This window comes from Ananas comosus, linkage group 22 (genome assembly GCF_001540865.1).
Source record: "Ananas comosus cultivar F153 linkage group 22, ASM154086v1, whole genome shotgun sequence".
Taxonomy (NCBI): Eukaryota; Viridiplantae; Streptophyta; class Magnoliopsida; order Poales; family Bromeliaceae; genus Ananas; species Ananas comosus.
In genome coordinates, this window is record NC_033642.1 from 943453 (window position 1) to 967579 (window position 24127).

A 24127-nucleotide genomic window follows, 5' to 3' on the forward strand; every position below is an offset into this window, starting at 1 on the left:
TTTTACTCCACCACCGTATGGTTCACAAAGTTATATTTAATTATCATATGGTTTAACGTATTTTTCACTTAGCCAATCTGTGAGCTTTTATAAATGTTCACTTTACTGTTCTATTTGACATGGAGTTTTTTTTAGTAAAATAAAAATTAAATCATAAGAGGATAAAGTGCAACTCTTCAAACTATATAATTATAAAGTAAAAATACCTTATACCACAACAAAAGACCAATTTAAATTTACTTTTTCTTTTTCTTTTTTTTATTTTTTCATGCACTAACGAATTTATTTGTTTGGACAAATATGCGATAATTAAAAGCCAATCTTGACTTTAGTTGACTACTGTTAGTAGTCAATTATATAATTTTGTTTCAGTTTCCAGTAAGTAGAAAGACCTATGTAATTGCCGCGGCAGTTGTAGGTGCTGAGGCAGAGAAAGCATCAATATACTATTCCGCATCGGTCTCACAGAAGAGGAAAAAAAAGAGAAGAGAATAAGATCAAACCAATATGCCTGAGCCCCAACGAGAACGTATGAACTACGTGTTGCTCGAGGCGTTGAGGAACGGGGCCGAGGAAGCCGTTAGAGCATTCTTCCCGCAGGATAATGCCGATGAGGCAGGGGGCAGGCGTTGGCGGGGAGTTACCGTAGGTGGAAACTCGGCCCTCCATATCGCGGCTGATTTTCGGCACTTGGAGCTTGCGTCGCTGATCTGCGCAAGAGACAGCTCCCTTTTGGTGGTGCGCAATGCCGCGCTCGAGACGCCGGTGCACTGCGCTGCGAGGGCTGGGGCAGACCGAATTGTAACCCTCTTTACCTGGGAAGCCTGCCGGTGTGAGGAGGCGGTGCTCCGCGCCACGGATCGGGAAGGGAAGACTGCATTACATGCTGCCGCCCAAGAAGGCCATGTGAAGGTGGCGGAAGTTTTGATGTCTGCGGATCCTGGGCTGGCGGCTATCGACGACAATAATGGTGTATCTCCACTTTATGCTGCCGTGCTGTCGGGATCGCCGAAACTTGTTCAGGTCCTGATAGGATCCCATGCTGACGGAGGGGACAGACCAGAGGCATCCTATGCCGGACCTAACGGGCAAACTGCACTGCATGCAGCCGCCATGATCAGTCTAGGCGCCGCCATGAACGGAGGAGTGGGTAATTGACCTTATTTAACTCGTGCCATTTTTTTAAATACATAGTTTGTTAGAATTTGACTTGATATGAAGTAATCTGAATAGAAGTTAAAATCCAATTAAACTAGGATTGCGAGTTCAATAACAGAAATTTAATTGGGTTAGATATCTAATTTACTACCAATTTATACTGGCATCATGTGATACGGATCGGATGTAACACATACTAGACTCTGGCACTATATATCTATGAATCTGTACTTCTATCTATACTTCTATCTATATCTATATGCGTAAAAGAATTCTTATAATAATAAACGGAATAAAAAAAAATTGCTCCCAACGGTTATGATTGGTTTATTTAAAAATATATCTTAAATAAGAATAAACGGTTATGATTAATCTGTTTATATCAATCTACAAATCCAATCCTATAAACCATTATGATTAATTATTTAAAAACATATCTCAAATAAAATGAACGATCATGATCAATCTGTTAAAAAATAGCATTCTTATCCATCTATTTTGTATTAAAATTTAAATTTGAGTCTAAATCGTAAATTAAATTAAATTAAATTATTTACATCAAATTTGAATTAACAATTAAAATTTTTTAATTACAGTAGATCAAAATTAAAATTAAAATTTTAAAGTAAATGTGAATTAAATTTTGATGTTTTTAGTTTAAAACACATGCTTAGATTTTAAATTCATTAGAATTCAAAAATATATATAAAAATATTTAATATATATTTTAAAATAAGAATAATATAGGATATTGCAGATATTTTCTGGTAAAATATAACATATAAATAAAAAAAATAGAAAAATATTCCTTACGGAGGTTATGTTCAGTTTGTTAAAAAAATATCTTAAATAAAAATGAACAGTTATGATTAATTTGTTAAAAAATAGAATTTCTATTTATCTATAAATCTAATCTTACGAATTGTTATCATCAATTCATAAAAAAAAATATCTTAAATAAAAATGAACAGTTGTGATCAATCTTTTTTACAAAAAAGCATTCCTATCCATCTATTTTGCATTAAAATTAAAAATTGAGTTTAAATCGTGAATTAAATTAAATTTTTGACATCAAATTTGAATTAACAATTAAAAAATTTTAATTGTTGATCAAAAATTAAATTTTAAATTTTAAAGTAAATGTGAATTATATTTTGATACTTTTAGTTTAAAATACATACTTAAATTTTAGATTCATCAAAAATAAAAAATATATATAAAATATTCAATTTATATAAAAAAATTAATATAGGATATTGCAAATATTTTTTAATAAAATGTAACATATGAATTTATACAAGATATTTTTTACTATAAATTAATTAAATTTTAAATTTTAAAGTAAATGTGGATTATATTTTGATACTTTTTGTTTAAAACACATACTTAAATTTTAGATTAATGAGAAATAAAAAAAATCTAAAAATATTCAATATATATATAAAAAAAGAACAATATATGATATTGCACATATTTTCTAATAAAATATAAAATATGTGTAATGACCCAGCCTAATAGCAACAATAACTCGTTGGGCCCAACTACCCAATCACATCCTCATTCCTATCTAAAGGAGACTCGTCTCGCTAGCCTTATCATTCAGACTCCGGCATAGCCTATCACCTTATTTTTCCGACCTTGGCTCAGCCGAGACTCGCCACACATTTCCGACTGGTGAACTGGCTCTGATACGAAATGTAACGATCCAGCCCACTAGCAACAATAACTAAATTGGGCCAAACTACCGGTCCAAAATGCTGAAGCCCAGTTATTATTACTAGTGTTTAAGTCTCTTATATACTCAATCACATTCCCATTCCTATCCGATGTGGGATTATTGGGGTGTGACAATATGAATTTATAAAATATAAATTTTATTATAATTTTTTGGATAAATATAAAGTATAAATTTATATTGATTTGAAATAAATTAAAATAATTGTTACGCGTATTTGCACACATGCTAGTCTATACTATATATAAAAGTATATATTTTAAATTTCGGTCCGTAGACATACCCATTTCAAAATTTCTCTTTTTTCGTATGCAAAATAAATAGTATAACGAAAAAAAATTTTAGTTCATCTTTTTTCTTCAACTATTAATATTTTATTTTTTATTAAATATTTTTCTCACTCAATATCTTTTCTTTTTAAGATAAATATTTATGTATTATATTTGTTCTTTCTACTAATATTTTGTTGTTATATTAAATTTTTAATTTTGTACTTTTAGTTTAAAATATATATTTAAAATTTTGATTTGTCAGAATTAAAATAATATACAAAAATATTAAACGTATATCTATATCTACACTATATATAAATTTTATGAAATAAAAAATAGAACTATATAATTATTGTTGGCAATGTGTCACGCCCCGGATTCCTCATTTCTTCGGGCACACTAACAGACCCGCCGTATACATAGAAATTTTTTCTGCATACGAAGCGAAGCTTTACCTGTACTCATACAATACTACATGCCAGTAGTATAGAGCTGCTAAAAGAAACAATTATGAAATAGAAGTTCACTATACATACATCAAATCCAGGTGTACAAAAAGCTCGCTCCAGCGAGATACAACACAGTATGTATAAGAACTCAAAAACTACAACTACCTGTAGCTGGTACTCCTCTAGCTCAGCAACTGGTCAGGAAGGGCTCTAACTCGCAACACCCTTTCCACGATCAGACTCAGCAGCAGCAGCAGTAGCCGAAGAAGAAGGCTCTGCAAAAAATTCCAACAACTGAGCGTGAGAACTACAGCAAAAAGAAGTAGTCCTCAGTGGGTATCGCTACCGATCTCAACGGCTCATCCACTAAATCTACAGATGTAAACAAGTATAGTAAGAAAGCTGAAATAAATCTACAGTTAAAAGCCACTATACTAATATGCTCTAACCCAAAACAATCTGTAGAAAATAAAAATCCTGACCGAATCTCACTCGGGACTGTAAACATACCCGTCCTAGGGACTGTGAGCACACCCGTCCCGCCTGTTGAAGCTATACAGCTACCTCCACACTAAGCAGTCCGTGGAGAGCAAGTCCAATCAGGACACAACGACACTAACGCAAAAGCACAAAGTCCGACTCCGGAGTGGTACTCGTGGGCGCTACCCAACCGAGTATGCAAGCGTGTCTCTGTCGAGCTCAATCAGGCTCTCGCAGGCTATAGTCAAGTAAATAGGGTCAAACAACTGAACTCACATACTCTCGGCACAATCTGATGCAAAACAACAATCTGGGTCCACCGTCAATCTCAACGGCACCCAACAATCCGGAACAGCCTAAACACTGTTGTAAAAATACACTCGGCACCTCAGCACGAGCGTAAAAGTATTCTATATTATTCTGGGTATCCACCGCCCACAAACTGCGGCGATACAAACAAACTACGGCCCCTAGAGCTAAATCTGGTAGTTTGATCAAATGACGGTGTAGAAACGTCAGTTTTCTCCTAAGTCAAATCTAAGTCCAACATGCATAATTTAGCTAATTTTTCTAAGCTCCAATTCAAGTTCAAAACATGCAATTCCAAGAATCGAGCTAAAGAATATACTAAACGAAGCTAAAAACACATGTTGTCGACACATATAGAATTAGGAGGAAACCCATAGAATTCGATAAGCATAACATTAACCCACCTCAAAAGCTAATCCAACTACGGCGAGAAGTCGAGAGAAGGGAAAACACGCACTCGCCCGGCCTCCAACGGTGCAACCGCGACGTCCACACGCTCGAACGGCTCTCCGGCGCAACGTCGACGTCAATCCGAGCCCAACCCGTCGTGGCCTCCACAAACATATAATTAACACTTGAGAGAGAAATATAATTAAGCCACCTACTCTCCCTCAGGTGGATAAATACGAGGGAGAGTTGGTGGTGTGGATAACCACAACAAGAAGACATCCATACCCTTCACCAACTCCATTTACAGCTGGAGTACCAGTACCAGCCCGATGTCGCACCAGTACTCAATATTGAAACCTGCACTTTGCAGATTTCAATATCAAACTCTGCTCTCGCGTTGTACTGAGTCAGTTTTGCTTCAACCTGCACTTTGCAGATTTCAATATCAAACTCTGCTCTCGCGTTGTACTGAGTCAGTTTTGCTTCTATTTCGCGCCAAAACGATTCTGACTTGTCCCGGCACTCTCCAGAGCTGTCGACAAGTCTCAAATGTTGAACTCCAGGGATACTACACCCTCCTCCACCACAAAAAGTTTCGTCCTCGAAACTTAAGCATATCTCAACTCTGAGCATCGAACAAGTAGGGATAGGATTCCCACATCACCGACTCAAGCTCCCAGGTAGCCTCTCGCTCCTTGTAATGACTCCACTGCACTTTTACATAAGGAATGACCCGGTTGCGCAATTCATTCGTTTCACGAGCCAGAATTCGCACCGGTCTTTCCTCATATCTCAAGTCCTCGCCAAGCTCCAGTGAAGTGAAGTCGATCACGTGCGAGGGATCAAACACGTACTTCCTCAAAGCCGAGACGTGGAAAATATCATGGATACCGGCCAGTCGTGGGAGTAAAGCAATCCTGTAGGCAACTGGTCCAACTCGCTCCAATACCTTAAAAGGGCCTACAAAGCGTGGGCTGAGCTTTCCGCGCACTCCAAATCTGCGTATGACTCTGGACGGCGAGACTTTGAGAAATACATGATCTCCAACCTGGAACTCTAAGTCTCGTCTCCTGGTATCGGCGTATCTCCTCTGGCGGCTCTGAGCTTTCAAAAGGTGTCGTCGCACTGCTCTAACCTTTTTCTCAACCTCTAGCAAGATCTTAGGTCCCAGCATTTTTCTTTCACCGATATCACTCCAAAATAAAGGGGATTGACATCTGCGTCCATACAACGCCTCAAACGGAGCCATCTGAATGCTCGTTTGATAGCTGTTGTTGTACGAAAACTCAGCCAGTCTCAAATGTCGATGCCATCCTCTTCCAAAGTCCAGGACGCATGCCCTCAGCATGTTCTCTAGAGTCTGAATGGTCCGCTCTGACTGACCATCTGTCTGTGAGTGAAACGCCGTGTTGAAATGCAACTGTGTACCCAAGGCTGTCTGAAGACTCCTCCAAAAGTGCGACACAAACCTCGGATCCCTGTTTGAAACGATCGAGATCGGTACTCCATGCAATCTCACGATCTCATCCAGATATAGCTGAGCGAGCCTCTCCCTGGACCAGGTGGTTTGAACTGGTAGGAAGTGAGCAGATTTAGTCAGACTTTCCACTATCACCCAAATAGCATCGAAACCACCCTGTGCTCTAGGCAACCCCACGGCAAAGTCCATCATGATCTGCTCCCATTTCCACTCGGGCACTGACAGACTCTGAAACTTGCCAGCAAGTACCTGATGCTTTGCTTTCACCTGTTGGCAAGTGAAACACTGAGCCACATATTTGCTAATGTCTCTCTTCATTCCATTCCACCAGAACTGTGCCTTTAAATCCTTATACATCTTGGTTCCACCAGGGTGAACCGTATAAGGTGAATAATGAGCCTCTCTCAAAATATCCTCTCGTATCTCTGAATCCATAGGCACACACAGTCGGTCCCTGTACCGCAGTACTCCGAACTGTCCACAACAAAACCCTCTGCATGTCCCCTCTCTAGCTGCTTTCGAATTCTCAACAAGTGCGGGTCTCCACTTTATTTCTCTCGGATCCTATCCAACAGAGTGGGTTCAAAACCATAGACATCAGTCTTGCAATAGACCCAGGGGACATAATCTCGAGCCTCAACCGCTGCAGCTCCTCGAGTAACGGCCTCTGCTGAGTAATCAACATGCTTAAGCTCTGCACTGCCTTCCTGCTCAACGCATCTGCCACCACATTCGTCTTGCCGGGATGATACTGAATACTAATATCATAGTCCTTTAGTAACTCCAACCACCGGCGTTGCCTCAGATTCAACTCCCTCTGAGTGAACAGATACTTGAGACTTTTATGATCGGTGAAAATCTCGCAGTGCTCGCCATACAAGTAATGCCGCCACAACTTCAAAGCAAGGACTACCGTAGTAAGCTCCAAGTCATGCGTAGGATAATTCTTCTCGTAATCCTTCAATTGCCGTGAAGCATGAGTAATTACCCTACCATGCTGCATCAGCACACAGCCCAAACCACTGTGCGATGCATCACTGTAGATCACAAATCCTTCCCCTATCACTGGAAGGGCAAGGATAGGAGCTGACATCAACCTCTGTCTCAACTCATCAAAGCTCCTCTGACAGTCCTCACTCCAGATAAACCGAATCCCCTTTCGAGTCAATCGAGTGAGGGGTGTGGAAAGCTTTCCAAAGCCTTCCACAAACCGACGGTAATATCCTGCTAGTCAAACAAAATTTCTCACTTCCGTCACCGTCGTCGGTATGGGCCAATCCCGAATAGCATCAATCTTCTTCGGGTTCACTGCTACTCCATCTGCAGAAATTACATGGCCTAAGAAAGAAACCTCCCGCAGCCAGAACTCGCACTTCTTCAACGTAGTATACAACTTCTTCTCCTTCAGAAGTTGCAGCACAATCCTCAAGTGCTTCTCGTACTCGGCGTCGCTCCAGAAGTACATCAAGATATCATTGATGAGGACCACCACAAATCTATCCAAGAACAGCTTGAACACTCTGTTCATCAAGTCCATAAATACGGCAAGGGCATTCGCCAATTCAAAAGGCATCACTGTAACTCATAATGCCCGTACCGAGTTCGAAAAGCCGTCTTGGGAACATCGTCGGCCCTCACCCTCAACTGGTGGTAACCTGACTGGAAATCAATTTTCGAAAAGACACAAGATCCTTGCAGCTGATTAAACATATCATCAATGCGTGGCAAAGGATACTTGTTCTTGATGATCACTTTATTCAGCTCCCGGTAATCCACACACAATCTAAGTGAATTATCCTTTTTTTTCACGAATAACACCGGCGCTCCCCAAGGCGACATACTGGGTCTCACATATCACTTATCCATCAGAATTTGAAGCTGCGCCTTTAGCTTTCTCAGCTCTGCCGGTGCGATCCGATAAGATACCTTCGAGATTGGTGCAGTTCCAGGAACTACATCAATTACAAACTCAATCTCCCTCTCTGGCAGCATCGTCGTCAACTCCGAGGGAAACATATCTGGAAACTTGCGGACTACAGGGATATTCTCGAGTCCCGGCGACGCCGTAGACACCTCTACAACCGTCGCCAGAAAAGCGATACACCCTCTACTCATCATCTGTCGAGCCCTCGCCAACGAAATCCAAGTAGCAAACAGCATACTCCTGTAGCCCCTAAAAGTAAACTTCTCCTGGCCTGGCTCGCGGAACGTCACAGTTCTTGCTCCACAATCTATAGTAGCATAGTATCGCGCAAGCCAATCCATGCCGAGCACAATGTCAAAGTCCTGCAGCTGCCCTAACACCAACAGGTCTGCGGGCATGATCCACGAATCAAGCTGCACTGGACACGACCAACAACACTCTGCAACCTGTAAAACATGGTCGGGGATCTGCACGTCTCGTACCTGTGACAATAGTCCTAACTCTAGATCATGCAACAATGCAAATGCTCGGCTAACAAAAGAATATGATGCACCGGTATCAAAAAGAGTACGAGCTCTAATGTCGGAAATCAAAATGATACCTGCCACCACTCGATCGGCTGCTGTAGAGTCGTCTACCTGAGCTGCGTAGACTCTGCCACTCGGAGCCTGCTGTCGCCGCTCACACTGACGCGGCACAGACGTTCTTTCCTCCTGGCGGTGACTCGGCGGTGCCCCGTAAGACTGCTGAGGTACCGGCTATACTATTGCTGACGATGGTGCTAGTGATGCTGCTCGGGGACAGGCTGCCCTCATATGCCTTGGCTGTCCACATCCATAGCATTGACTCTCTCGCTGCTAGCACTGTCGAGGCTAGTGTGGTCCCCCACAAATCACATACTGCGGCGACTCTTGCGACTACCTCTGCTGACGAGATCCTCCAGAACGCTTACGCCCCGAAGACCCACGACCCTGAAAGCGTGATCGTGGAGGTCTCGGCGAACGCCTGCTACTCGACTGTCCTCCGTCGTCTGGAGCCGAGCGCTTCCTGTCCTGACTCTGCCTCTGTAACTGAGTCTGCTCACGGATCGAAGTATCACCTCTCTCGACCGAAAGAGCCTACTCCATAGACGCGTCCAAGGTCCTCAACCTCGGCTCCTGAACAAATCTGAAGATCTCTGGCGTCAATCCTTTCTCAAAAAGGTAAACCCTGTGCGCCTCATCCCTGGCCACAAATAGGACATAGTTTAGGAGCTGAGTAAACTTACGGATACACTCTTGAACTGGTTGATCCCACTGCTGAAGCCTCCTCATATCCTCCTCTATCTTCTGCTTTATACTGTTGAAAAAATACATCCCATACAGCATGCCACAGAACTCATCCCATCGCATCTGCAAAGCCACCAACCCGTAGTCTCGCCTCACCCTCTTCCTCCAAGAATGTGCATCACCTGCCAAGCAGTGAACTCTCATATGTACCTGCTCCCGCTCAGGAATGAACAGATCCTCAAACAATTTCTCCATTGCGCTGACCCAACCCTCAACAATCCAGGCCTCAGTACCTTTGCCATCAAAAGTCGGCGGATCAAAGCGACGAAAGCGGGCAAGTCTCTCAGCCATTCGCTTCTGCTCAGCCTCAGTCAGCTGTGGGGCCTCACCAAAAGCTGCAACTGGCACTTGGGGAACTGCCGCTGGTGGGGGTACTGCTGCAGCTGGTGCTACCACTGGAGTAGGCGGAGGTGGAACTTGCTGCTTTGGTACTGTACTCTGCGGCGGAGCTAACCTCTCATATATCCTCTGCAATAACTCTTCCTGCTGCCTCGTCACCTCTGTCAAGGTAGCCAACTGTTCCCTCACATCAGGGGGTGCGCTCTCCTCTGGTCGCGCACTCGGCTCTGCCTGCTCAGGCATCTCGGGAGGTGCGGCACGCTCCCGCGTCGACTGTGCACGCTCCCGCAACGACGGTCGACCACGACGTCGATATATAGCTGCCAAGAAAAGAAAAGAGGGTGAGATAAAACACAAACACTCTCGACCCAATCAAACGAAAGTGTGGAAGGCGGCCCCCCTGTTTCTCCTCAGAATTATGTCGTCTGCAGCCAACATAATTTTTCTGGACCGAACAGGTACTCCTCCAATCACTCACTCCGCTCTAGGAGGAGTTAGAACAATCAATCATTGACTTTCGCGATAAATGACGCCTCTCGTGTCTTGCCCTTCTAAGGTTTGCCGAATTTAGGGTTCCTAGGTCCCAACGACTTAATACTAAGCTCTGATACCAAAGTAATCTGTCACGCCCCGGATTACTTGTTTCCCCGGGCACGCCGACAAATCCGCTGTATATAAATTTTTTTTTTCTGTATACGAAGCGATAGCTGTACCTGTAAATATACAATACTACACCTAGTAGTATAGAGCTGCTAAAAGAACTAAAGTATATAAAAACAGAAGTCCACTATACAAACATACATCCAGGTAAACAAAATATTCGCTCCAGCGAGATACAACAACAGTATGTATATGAACTCAAAACTACCACTACCTGTAGCTGGTACACTCTAGGTCAGCAGCAACTGGAAAGGGATCTAACTCGTGACTACCTTTTCATGGTCCAAATCAGCAGCAGCAGCAGCCGAAGAAGAAGGCTCTGGAAAAGATTCCAACAACTGGACGTGAGAACTAGTACAAAAAGAAGTAGCTTTCAGTGCGTACTGCTACCGACATCAACGGCTCACCCACTAAGTCTACAGATGTAAACAAGTATAGTAAAAAGCTGGAAATAAATCTACAGCTATATGCACCTATACTATCTCGGTCTAACACCCTCTATCTGTAGAAAAGTACAATCTGACCCAATCTCACTAGGGACTGTAAAAATATCCGTCCCAGGGACTGTGAACACACCTGTCCCGCCTGTCGAAGCTATACTATCTGACACCAAACCAGGTCGTTAGTGGAGAACAAGTCCAACCAGGACAAAATGACACCAACGCAAAAGCACAAAGCCCAACTCTGGAGTGGCACTCGTGGGTGCTACCCAACCGAGTATGCAAGCATGTCTCTGTCGAGCTCAATCCGGCTCTCACAGGCTATAGTCAAGTAAGCAGGGTCTAACAGGTCTAACAACCAAAACACACGTGCCCTCAACACAATCTGATGTAAAAACCGTAATCTGGGTCTACCGTCAACCCCAACGACACCCGACAATTTGGAACAGTCTGAACAACATTGTAAAAATAAGATCGGCATTCCAGCACGAGCATAAAATTATTCTACACTATTCTGGGTATCCACCGCCCACAAACTGCGGCGATACAAACAAACTACGGCTCTTAGAGCTAAATCTGGTAGTTTCAGAATATGACGGTGTAGAATCGATAGTTTTCTCCTAAGTCAAATTTCAAGTTCAACATGTATAATTTATCTAAATCTCTACTATATGCTCCAAATTCAGATTTCAATAAATAAGCAAATCGATGAATTCGAGCTAAACTAACATGATATTCAAGACCAAAAATATACATGTTGACATCAACTAAACTTAGGAGGAAATCCGTAGAATTCGGTAAGCATATCATTAACCCACCTCAAAAACTAATCCACGACAGCGAGAAGTGGATAGGAGAAAAAATTCCGCGCTCGCTTGGCCTCCAACGGCGCTAACACGACGCACGCACTCGACTCGCTCGCTCGCTCGCCTCGCTCGTAAGAATGAAGCCAAGTTGTCCCTGCTAATTAATTAACTCACTCGTGGTAATAAAAAAAAAAACAACAAAAGGAGAGGATAAGGACTCCACCGCCTAATTAAACAACGTGGACTCCACCGCCTAATTAAACAAAATTGCCCACAAGCCCCTATATAACTAGGTATTCAACTTTAATCCTCTACAATATAAATCTTGAGTTTCAAAGTCCGTTTTTACGTCTATTTTGCGTAAAACATCTCCAACTTAATCAAGCATAAACTTATACTGTAATCTTGCAAATTTGCTAAGGTTCAGTATATCACACTCTCATAGGCTATAGTCAAGTAAACAGGGCCTAACTGGTCTAACAACCAAAACACACGTGCCTTCGGCACAATCTAATGCAAAAACAGTAATCTGGATCCACCGTCAACCTCGACGGCACCTGACAATCTGGAACAGTTTGAACAATACTGGAAAAATAAGCTCGGCATCCTAGCACGAGCGTAATATTATTCTACACTATTCTGGGTATCCACCGCCCACAAACTGTGGCGATACAAACAAACTACGGCTCCTAGAGCTAAATCTGATAGTTTGATCAAATGGCGGGGTAGAAACATCAGTTTTCTCCTAAGTCAAATCCAAGTCCAACATACATAATTTAGCTAATATTCTAAGTTCCAATTCAAGTTCAAAAGTATGCAATTCCAAGAATCGAGCTAAACAATAGACTAAACGAAACTAAAAACACATGTTGTCGACACATATAGAATTAGGAGGAAATCCGTAGAATCCAGTAAGCATCACTTTGACCCACCTCGAAACGCTAATCCAAATCCGGCAAGAAGTCGATAGAAGCGGAACCACGCGCTCGCCCGGCCTCCAATCGGCACACCTACGACGAACGTACGTTCGAATGGCACCGCGGTGCAACGTCGACGTCGCTCCGAGCTCCAACCGCGACCTCCACCACGTACGGCTCAAGCTAGAGAGAGAGGAAATTAGAGAAGTGCAATACCTCACTAATTAAGTTGCTACGTGCACTTAAATATGGAGTTGATAAGCATGGGGTAGGTGGAATCCTTATCCATCTCAAAATTTACAATAATAATCCTCACCAACTCGAAGCCAAGAATACTACAATTTAATTAATTTATATTATATAATAAAATTTAAGTATAAATATATTGTCATAAATATTAATTTCGATATAATATTTAAATTAATATAGTTATTTATATATCTATTTATCTAATAAAATAAAGAGAACAAAGTTGTTCTTAGTTTTTCTAGGTATAATTTTTAATGTGTTGTTTCATAACAATCTGTTTTGATCGGAGCAATCTGTTCTTCCCAGTTCTTTCACTATTCGGATACAAATTGGGGGATATCTTGTCTTGTTTCGGAATATCTCTCGTATCAAACACAGCTTTAGGTTTTGACCGATGGAGTTTAAAAAACCATATAAACTATTCCATTCATATTAAAATAAAAGAAAATTTGCATATCTATTGATCAATTAATTCATTATTATATTCAATCATGTTAATTCAATTGTGATAACTTTTTGGTGTATATTTTGTTTCGGAAAGTTGTCCCAATTCTGGTAATTTAAATTTGTTTCGCTTTATGTTTTGGAGGTGCCCACAGCATTTTCTTCTTCTTTTCATCCTCAATTTATCGAATTTATATATCATATTAACTTTCAATTTATTAAATTTATTTAACTTTAAATTTAAAATTTTATCTAATTCAAAATTCAAGTATTAAAATTTACTTTCTCTCTTTTATGAATTAGAAATAGAAATTTAAAAGTTAATTGTAAACTTTTGGGAGAGTTAATTCTAATTTATCAGAATTTTAAATTTACACCTTTATTTCCAAAATATACTTCTAAACCTCAAATCTCATTGGTAAATCTTAGGATTAGGCCTATATTTAAAAAAACATTTCAGAAATCAATCAGAACATTTCAATCAACCAAAAATATAGATGTTTTTAAAATTTTAAAAGATTATATTAGCTATTATCCTTATTCTAGAAAATTCTCAAATTCACGTTAATTCCAATTACATCTCTTTCTTTGCTTTTTTTTTTTGTTGTGTACTCTCTCTTTTATTTTGATTTTTCTCTTTTATTTTGATTTCTTCCTACTATCCAAACATTTCGCTTAATGGCCAATTTGCATAAAAAATCCACCAGTTTTGAGCTTTTGCATAAGTAGGCTGCATTTTTGAATTTTGCAGATTTAGGTTGGATTTTCATAAAATCGATCAAAATACCTTTGTTCTTTCTCTTCTTTTTTTCTCTCGTTCTTTTCTCTCTCTCTCCCAAGAGGGCGGCGGAGGTGGAGGTGGCCCGCCTTGCCTCTATCCGGCGCACCTTTATCCTCGACCGCGCACCCCCCCGCCTTCCTCGCCTCCGACTCCGTCGTGGCCGTGCCGCGACCTTTTTGTTTTTTTGTTCTCTCCGACCCTCTTCCATTGCTTCCCCAATTCTTTACGACAGTAAAGAGGATAACGCAGCGTCCTCTTACTCTCCTTTTTTTCTCTTATTCTTTTTNTTAAGACAGTAAAGAAGGAAACACTATATTCTCTTCCTCTCCTTTTTTTTCTTTCGTTCTCTTTTTTTTTTCTCTTCGACCCCCCTCCACTGCCTCCGCGACCCTCCACAATAGTAACGAAAATAGCACCGCGTCCTCTTATTCTGCATTGGCTGACGCAGGCACCGACACCGGCGCTGGAGAAGGAGGACTCGGTGAGAGCACGGGTGAGAGTGGAGCTAAAAAAAAATATAGAAAATAAATAAAACAAAAAGAATAAAAAATAAAATACAGATAAAGAAAATTATTTTTTTCTATAAGAAAAATAAAGAATCAGATAGAAAAGAAGAAGATAATGAAGATGTACTGTTTCAGAGAAAAGTTGCACTGTTTTAAAAAAAATATACTTTTTGAATAAAAGTTGCATTCTTTGAACGAAACTTGTACTATTTGACGAAAATTACACTGTTTCTTCTCTTCCACACGAAAATGAAGAGAAAGGAGGAGGAAGAAGAGGAGAAATAGTATAATTTTCGTCTAAATAGTGTAACTTTCGTTCAAAGAGTGCAACTTTTATTCAGAAAAGTTTAATTTTTCTCTCAAATAGTGTAATTTCTTTTTATAACAGTGCAACGTCTCTCTGAAATAGTGTAACTTCATCATCTTTTCTTTTCGATTCTTTATTTTTCTTATAACTTTTTTTCACCCTCTCCGACCCTCATCGTCTCCTCTGCCGTCTCCGCGGTCGTCTGCGACGGTAACAAGGGCGGCGCCACATCCTCTTCTTCCATCTCCTCCTCCGCCAGTGCCGGTGGCTGTCAGCAGCGGTAATGAGGGCGGCGCCGCCTCCTCCGCCTCCGCCTTCGCCAGCGCTAGCGCCGGAGAAAGAGAAGGAGAACTCGAAGTGGCGAGCACCTCCTCGACAACGACCTCATCGCCTCTGCCTGCTCCTCCCTCATTGGGGTTCACTTCGAGTTCTCCTTTTCCTTCTCTTTCTCCGATACCGGTGGAGGCGGAGGAGGAGGCGGAGGAGGCGGCACCGCTCTCGTTACCGTCGCCGAGGGCCGCTGGCGCTGGCGAAGGAGGAGATGGAGGAAGAGAATGTGGCGCCGTCCTCGTTACCGTCTTCGAGGACCATGGAGGCGGTGGAGGAGGCAATGAAGGTCGAAGAGGGTGAAAAGAAGTTACAAGAAAAATAAAGAATCAGAGAGAAAGAAAAAGATGATAAAGTTACACTATTTCATAGGAATAGTGCATCTTTATCATCCTTTTCTTTTCTCTCCGATTCTTTATTTTTCTTGTAAAAAAAATATTTTTTTATATTTTATTCTTTATTTTTTTATTTTATTTATTTTCTATTTTTTTTCCTTGCCTCCGCTTGCTTCGAGTCCTCCTTCTCCGACGTCAATGTTGGTGCCTGCGCCGACTAAGGCTGAGTAAGAGTACGTGGCGCTGTCTCCGTTACCGTTATGGAGAGTTGCGGAGGTGGTGAACGGGGGTCGAAGAGAAAAAAAAAAGAACGAGAGAAAAAAGGAGAGGACGAGTACGCAACGTTACCTTCTTTACTGTAGTAAAGAGCCGAGAAGACGATAGAGGAGGGTCAAAGAGAAAAAAAACAGGGTGGCAGCGCGGTCTCAGCGGGGTCGGAGGCGAGGAATGCTGTCACGCCCCGGATTACACTTTCCCCGGGCACGCCGACAAATCCGCCGTATACAAAGGAATTTCCCCTGTATACGAAGCGTTAGCTGTACCTGTAAATCAAACACTAGTACGAACAGTAGTAGAGAGCTGCTAGAGAAAACAGAAGCTAAACAAACTGAGTTTCATATACATAGTCCAAATCCAAAATACAAAGCTACTCGCACTGGCGAGTTAAGTCCACTATGTACATAAACTCGAAACAAAACATCTACCTGCAGTAGGGGCACCTCTAGCTCAGCACGTCGGGTAGGGCTCTAACTCGCGACGCCCTTACCTCGATCCTGATACGCGGAAGGCGCAGCAGCCGAAACCTGTGGCTCTGCAAAACGGGGGTAACAACTGGGCGTGAGAACTACTATAAAAACAAGTAGTCCTCAGTGGGTACCGCCCAAAACAACATCGGTCCACCCACTAAGTCTACAGGAGGGAGCAAGAATAGTAGGAAAAGCAGGAAACAAACTCAACCGCTACAAATCACTATACTATCATGCTCTACACTAACCAACTGTAGGAAATGTCAAATCTGACCCAATCCAATCGGGACTGTAGACATACCCGTCCCTGGGACTGTGAACACACCCGTCCCTGCCCCGTTGCGACTATCGGGCTCTATCCACACTAACTGGTCCGTGGAGAGCAAGTCCAACTGGCATGAGCGACACCAACGCAAAAGCACAAGCCTGACTCCGGAGTGGCACTCGTGGGCGCTACCCAACCGAGTATGCAGCGTATCTCTGTCGAGCTCAATCAGGCTCCAACTAGCCAAAGTCAAGTAATCGACTTAAACTGGTCTAACAACCAACAGGTAACGTGCCCTCGGCACAATCTGACGCCAAAAAGGCGATACGGTCCACCGTCAACTCTGACGGCACCCAACAGTCCGAAACGGCCTGAACGACCCTGCAAAAATTCACTCGGCGAACCAGCACGAGTGTAAATACATTCTAAACTACCCAAGGTATCCATTGCACTGACTCGGCAACGATACAATCGAACACGGCTCCTAGAGCTAAATCTGGTAGTTTAAGCATATGACGGGTCAAAACGCAGGTTTTCTCCTAAGTCAAATTTCAAGTCCAACATGTATAATTTAAATATTCATTTCAGCATGCTTCTACATTCATATTACATTCAAAATGCTAATCGATGAATTAAAGCATGATTTACAACACTCGAACTATACACGTTGACTAACATGCACTTAGGAGCGAAACCGATGAAACACCCACCTCTAATGCAATTCCTGGCAGCAATAGGGTCTCGGATCCTCAAGCAACACTGCTGGAAACCTCTTCAAACCAGCAACAAAGCCCCTTAAGATCTGGATTTACAATGCACCCAAAAATCCAATAAAAATCATCAAAATCCACAATTCAGTCCAAGTACACAGCAGCAGAGAAGAGAAGGGTTTCGACCAAGCTAACCTTCACCAAAATCCACAAGTAAGGACTTCGTGGATTCTTCTCGCAGTCCCGAAACCAACGAATCAAGTCTCGACGAAATCCGATGCTCCTACGTCGAGTACGAGCTGAAATACTAACAGTCGACGATGAATTTCAGCAAAACAGCATTTAAGCTTAAATATCTCAATTCCAATGTCAAAACTCACCAAACGAACTCCAAATCAGGTGGAGAGGGTCCCAATTCCAGTACTGGGTGATAGGGAAAATAACTCAACTCCACAAAGCCCCTGCTTCCCAAGTTCACCCCAAGAAAACATCAAAAATTGGCAAATTCTGTCCAAAGCAACAACAGCAGAGGAAAACCTGAGTTCGACTGAGCTAACCTTCACCAAATTCTGCAAATTAGGGCTTCGTGGATTCCTCTGGAAGTCAAGAATCCAGCAAACCAAGTTTCGTTGAAATCCGACCTTCCTACGTCACGCACGAGCCAAAACACTGGAGGTCGTCGCTGAAGAACTGCAAAATCAGCACCTTGCAATTCTTGGAGAGGTGGATCTTGATGCAAATTGGAAAGATTTGAGGGATTTGGGAGTAAAATCTAAGTCCTCTGTGAAGAACAGGTAAAAGAGCTCAAAGGGGGCGCTTCTCAGCTATTTATAGGCTGCTGGATAGATCAGATAAGCCCCAGGAAAAATAGCCGCAATCCAGTGCCCCTGCAGAAACGGGCGTTTCTGGGCGCCCGGAACCATGTTCTGGGCGACCAGAACATCCGGCCTGCACAAAATGGGCCCCTCGGACTCTCCGCCCGCGGTGTGCTGCGCCCGTAAACGGCACCGGCGGAACTCACCTACCGCCCTGCCACGCGTCGAAGCAAGCGATATTCACGAGGTGAAATTTCCGGACCCACTTCTGGGCGCCCGGAACATGGGATCCGAATTGGCTTCCAGTTTCAGTTAAAATCAACACTCGTTTCTGGGCGACCCTAACAATGTTCTGGGCGCCCGAATCTGGCAAAACTCCAGTTTTGCTTATTTGAGTGCGCCGAGTCCAATTCTGCATCCAATTCGTGCAGAATTGACTCCGACTCAGTCCGACACTCTCCAGAGATGTCGACCAGTCTATAATACTGAAGCCAATCCTATCCAAAGCTCAGGAACACTACATCCTCCCCCACTACAAAAAGTTTCGTCCGCGAAACTGTACACATACCTCAATCCAGGGCCTCAAACAGGTAGGGGTAGGACTCCTTCATCACCGCCTCCGGCTCCCAAGTCGCCTCCCGCTCCTCGTGATTACTCCACTGCACCTTTACAAAGGGTATGACCCGGTTGCGCAATTCCCTCGACTCACGAGCCAGAATCCGCACCGGTCGCTCCTCGTAGCTCAGGTCCTCGCCAATCTCAAGCGGAGTGAAGTCGATCACGTGGGAGGGGTCGAACACATATTTCCTCAAAGCCGAGACGTGGAACACATCATGAATGCCGGCTAGCCGTGGTGGTAGAGCAATCCTGTAAGCAACTGGCCCGACTCGCTCCAATACCTCGAAAGGGCCTACAAAACGTGGACTGAGCTTTCCACGTACACCAAATCGGCGAATCCCTCTGGACGGCGAGACTTTAAGAAAAACATGATCTCCCACCTGGAACTCCAAGTCTCGTCTCCGGGTATCAGCATAGCTCCTCTGTCGACTCTGGGCTGCTAATATGTGCCGTCGCGCCTCTTTTACCTTTTCCTCAGCCTCAATCAGAATCTCAGGCCCAAGCGTCCTCCTCTCACCCACATCACTCCAAAACAAAGGGGATCGACATCTGCGTCCATACAACGCCTCAAACGGAGCCATCCGGATGCTCGCTTGATAGCTGTTGTTGTACGCAAACTCAACCAGTCTCAAATGCCGATACCACCCTCCTCCAAAGTCCAAGACACATGCCCTCAGCATGTCCTCTAGAGTCTGAATGGTCCGCTCTGACTGACCATCTGTCTGTGGGTGAAATGCTGTGCTGAACTGCAACTGAGTGCCCAAGGCCGTCTGAAGACTCCTCCAGAAGTGCGATACGAACCTCGGGTCCCGGTCGGATACTATCGAAGTGGGCACGCCATGCAACCTCACTATCTCATCCAAGTACAACTGAGCGAGTCTCTCTCTGGACCAAGTGGTCTGCACTGGTAAGAAGTGAGCAGACTTGGTCAGTCTGTCCACTATCACCCAAATCGCATCAAAACCACCCTGTGCTCTCGGCAATCCGACGACAAAGTCCATCGTGATCTGCTCCCATTTCCACTCGGGCACTGGTAGACTCTGAAGCTTGCCAGCAGGTACCTGATGCTCGGCCTTTACCTGTTGACAAGTCAGACACTGAGCCACAAATCTACCAATGTCCCTCTTCATTCCATTCCACCAAAACTGAGCCTTTAAATCCTTATACATTTTGGTTCCACCGGGGTGAACCGTATAAGGTGAACAGTGAGCCTCTCTCAAGATGTCCTCTCGGATCTCTGAATCCATAGGTACACACAGTCGGTCCCTGTACCGCAGTACTCCCGAACTGTCCACAACAAAGCCCTCGGCCTGTCCCCTCTCAAGCTGCTCTCGAATCCTCGACAAGTGTGGATCCCCACTCTGTTTCTCTCGAATCCTATCTAACAGAGTGGGCTGCAAGATCATAGACATCAATCTCGCAGTAAATCCAGGGGACACTACCTCGAGTCCCAGCCGTCTCAGCTCCTCGAGTAACGGTCTCTGCCGAGTGATCAACATACTCAAGCTCTGCACTGCCTTCCTGCTCAACGCATCTGCCACCACATTCGCCTTGCCGGGATGATACTGGATACTGATGTCATAATCCTTCAGCAACTCCAACCACCGGCGCTGTCTCAAATTCAACTCCTTTTGGGTGAACAGATACTTGAGACTTTTATGATCAGTAAAAATCTCGCAGTGCTCGCCGTACAAGTAATGCCGCCAGAGCTTCAAAGCAAAAACCACCGCGGCAAGCTCCAAGTCATGCGTAGGGTAATTCTTCTCATAATCCTTTAACTGCCGTGAAGCATAAGCAATCACCCTACCATGCTGCATCAGCACGCAACCAAGTCCACTGTGCGATGCATCACTGTAGATCACAAATCCTTCGCCCATAACAGGAAGGGCAAGGATAGGAGCCGACATCAACCTCAATCTCAACTCGTCAAAGCTCCTCTGACAGTCGTCGCTCCAGACAAAACGAATCCCCTTCCGCGTCAAGCGCGTGAGGGGTGTGGAAAGCTTCGCAAAGCCTTCCACAAACCGACGGTAATATCCTGCCAGTCCCAGGAAGCTCCGTACCTCAGTAACCGTCGTCGGTCTAGGCCAATCTCGAATCGCCTCAATCTTCTTCGGGTCCACTGCTACGCCCTCAGCTGAAATCACGTGGCCCAAGAAAGCAACCTCCCGTAGCCAGAACTCGCACTTCTTTAACTTGGCATACAACTTCTTCTCGCGCAGAAGCTGTAGCACAATCCTCAAGTGCTCCTCATGCTCAGCATCACTCCGGGAGTAAATCAGGATATCGTCGATGAAGACTACCACAAACCTATCCAAGAACGGCTTGAACACTCTGTTCATCAAATCCATGAATGCGGCAGGGGCATTCGTCAATCCAAAAGGCATCACCGTGAACTCATAATGCCCGTACCGAGTCCGAAAAGCCGTCTTGGGAACATCCTCGGCCCTCACCCTCAGCTGGTGGTAACCTGACTGGAGATCAATCTTCGAAAAGACACAAGATCCTTGCAGCTGATCGAATAGATCATCAATGCGCGGCAGAGGATACTTGTTCTTGATGGTCACTTTATTCAGCTCCCGGTAATCCACACATAACCTGAGCGAACCATCCTTCTTCTTTACAAATAACACCGGCGCTCCCCAAGGCGACACACTGGGTCTCACAAACCCTCTATCCATCAGATCCTGAAGTTGCGCCTTTAGCTCTCTCAGCTCTGCCGGTGCCATCCTGTAAGGTACCTTTGAGATTGGTGCAGTTCCAGGAACTACATCAATCACAAACTCAATCTCCCTCTCCGGCGGCAATGTCGTCAACTCAGGGGGAAACACATCCGAAAACTCGCGGACTACTGGGATGTCCTCGAGTCTCGGCGCCGCCGTAGGTACCTCCACAACTGTCGCTAGGAAAGCGATACACCCACTGCTCAGCATCTGTCGAGCCCTCGCCGAAGATATCCAGGTGGCAAACAGCGTGCTCCTGCAGCCTCTGAAAGTAAACTCCTCCTGGCCTGGCTCGCGGAACGTCACCGTCCTCGCTCCACAGTCGATCGTAGCATAGTACCGCGCCAGCCAATCCATACCGAGCACTACGTCGAAGTCCTGCAGCTGCCCTAACACCAACAGGTCTGCGGGCATGATCCAAGAGTCTAACTGCACCGGACAGGACCAACAACACTCTGTAACCTGCAAGACATGGTCGGGGATCTGCACCTCTCGTGCCTGAGACAACGCTCCTAACTCTAGACCATGCAACAATGCAAATGCTCGGCTAACAAAGGAATGCGATGCACCGGTATCAAAAAGAGTGCGAACTCTAATGCCAGAAATCAAAGTGATACCTGCCACCACTCGGTCGGCTGCTGAAGAGTCCTCCACCTGAGCTGCATAGACCCTGCCACTCGGAGCCTGCTGTCGCCGCTCACTCGACCGCGGCACAGACGATCTGTCCTCCTGGCGGTAGCTCGGTGCTGCTCCGTAAGACTGCTGTGGTGCTGGTGGTGCCGAAGCTGATGACGGTGCTGGAGATGCTGCTCGGGGACAAGCTGCCCTCATGTGTCCCGGCTGACCACATCCGTAGCACCTGCCCTCTCTCTGCTCGCACTGCCGAGGCCAGTGTGGTCCCCCGCAGATCACACACTGTGGCGTCCTCTGAGTCTGCCCCTGCTGACGGGATCCCCTGGAACGCTGACGCCCCGAAGACCCACGACCCTGAGAACGTGATCGTGGAGGTCTCGGCGGACGTCTGCTGCTCGACTGCCCTCCGTCATCTGGAAAGGGGCGCTTCCTGTCCTGACCCTGCCCCACGGCCTGAGTCCTCTCCTGCAGCGACACCTCACCTCTCTCCACCCATAGGGCCTGCTCTATGGACGCATCCAGGGTCCTCGACCTCTGCGCCCGCACTAACCTGAAGATGTCCGGTCTCAGCCCCTGCTCGAACATGTATACTCTGTGCGCCTCGTCTCTGGCCGCAAATGGTACACAGTTCAGGAGTCGAGTAAACTCCCGAACGTACTCCTGCACTGGGCGATCTCCCTGCTGAAGCCTCCTCAAATCCTCCTCGAGCTTCTGCTTCACACTGTTGGGAAAGAACATCCCAAACAGCATTCCACAGAACTCGTCCCAACTCAGCTGCGCCGCCACTAGCCCCTGGTCTCGCCTCGTCCTCCGCCACCAGTCATGAGCATCACCTGCTAGACAGTGTACTCCCAGGGGTACCTGCTCCCCCTCTGGAACGAACAGATCCTCGAATAACTTCTCCATCGCACTGACCCATCCCTCAACAATCCAGGCCTCAGTGCCTCTGCCATCGAAGATCGGTGGATCAAATCGGCGAAAACGAGCTAACCTCTCCGTCCACCGCTCCTGCTCGGCCTCAGTCAACGGTACTGGCCCCCTAGCAGGCGCAACTGGCGCTACTGGAACTGCTGCCGATGGAGGAACTGCTGCAGCTGGTGCTGTCACTGGAGTAGTCGGGGGTGGAACTGGCGACTCTGGTGCCCTCGGTACAGAACTCGGTGGCTGAGCTATCCTCTCACACAACCTCTGCAATAGCTCCCCCTGCTGTCTCGTCACCTCGGTCAGGGCAGCTAACTGTGCACTCAGATCAGGGGGTGCGCTAGTCTCTGGTCGCGCACTCGGCTCCACAACAGGGGGTACACTCGCCCCCAGTCTGTCACCCTGCTCCTGCCGAGTACTCTGCTCCATCTGCTCAGATCTCTCAGAAGGTCCAGCATGATCCCGCGCCAACTGGGCACGCTCCCGCAACGACGGTCGACCTCGGCGACGATACATAGCTGAAAGGAACAAATCGGGGTCAGATACAACAAAACACTCTCGACCCAATCAAACGAAAGTCTAGAAGGCGGTCCCTGTTTCCCTCCAAAATTATGTCGTCTGCAGCCAACATAATTTCTCAGGCCGAAACAGAAACTCCTTCAGTCACTCACTCTGCTCTAAGAGGAGTTAGAACAAATAATCATTGACTTTCGCAATAAAATTACGCCTCTCACGTCTTGCTTCCCTAAGGTTTGCCAAACTTAGGTTTCCTAGGTCCCCACGACCTACAGCAAAGCTCTGATACCAACTTAATCTGTCACGCCCCGGATTACACTTTCCCCGGGCACGCCGACAAATCCGCCGTATACAAAGGAATTTTCCCTGTATACGAAGCGATAGCTGTACCTGTAAATCAAACACTACTACGAACAGTAGTAGAGAGCTGCTAGAGAAAACAGAAGCTAAACAAACTGAGTTTCATATACATAGTCCAAATCCAAAATACAAAGCTACTCGCACTGGCGAGTTAAGTCCACTATGTACATAAACTCGAAACAAA

General features: G+C 45.0%; 1 protein-coding gene and 1 long non-coding RNA gene across 2 annotated transcripts in view; one reads left to right on the forward strand and one right to left on the reverse strand.

The window, feature by feature from the left end:
• LOC109727711 (protein ACCELERATED CELL DEATH 6-like) overlaps window positions 355–24127 on the forward strand; it is a 49366-nt gene continuing 25593 nt past the window's right edge. Inside the window, exon 1 of the mRNA XM_020257894.1 lies at window positions 355–1150. Within this exon, the coding sequence (XP_020113483.1) occupies window positions 508–1150 (643 nt within the window). The 5' untranslated portion in view covers window positions 355–507. The remainder of the gene's footprint in view (window positions 1151–24127) is intronic.
• On the reverse strand, window positions 16417–17611 carry LOC109727713. Its single transcript, XR_002220816.1, has 3 exons — window positions 17553–17611; window positions 17358–17449; window positions 16417–16447 (listed from the first exon to the last, which is right to left on the reverse strand). It is a non-coding gene; the product is annotated as an uncharacterized LOC109727713 (long non-coding RNA).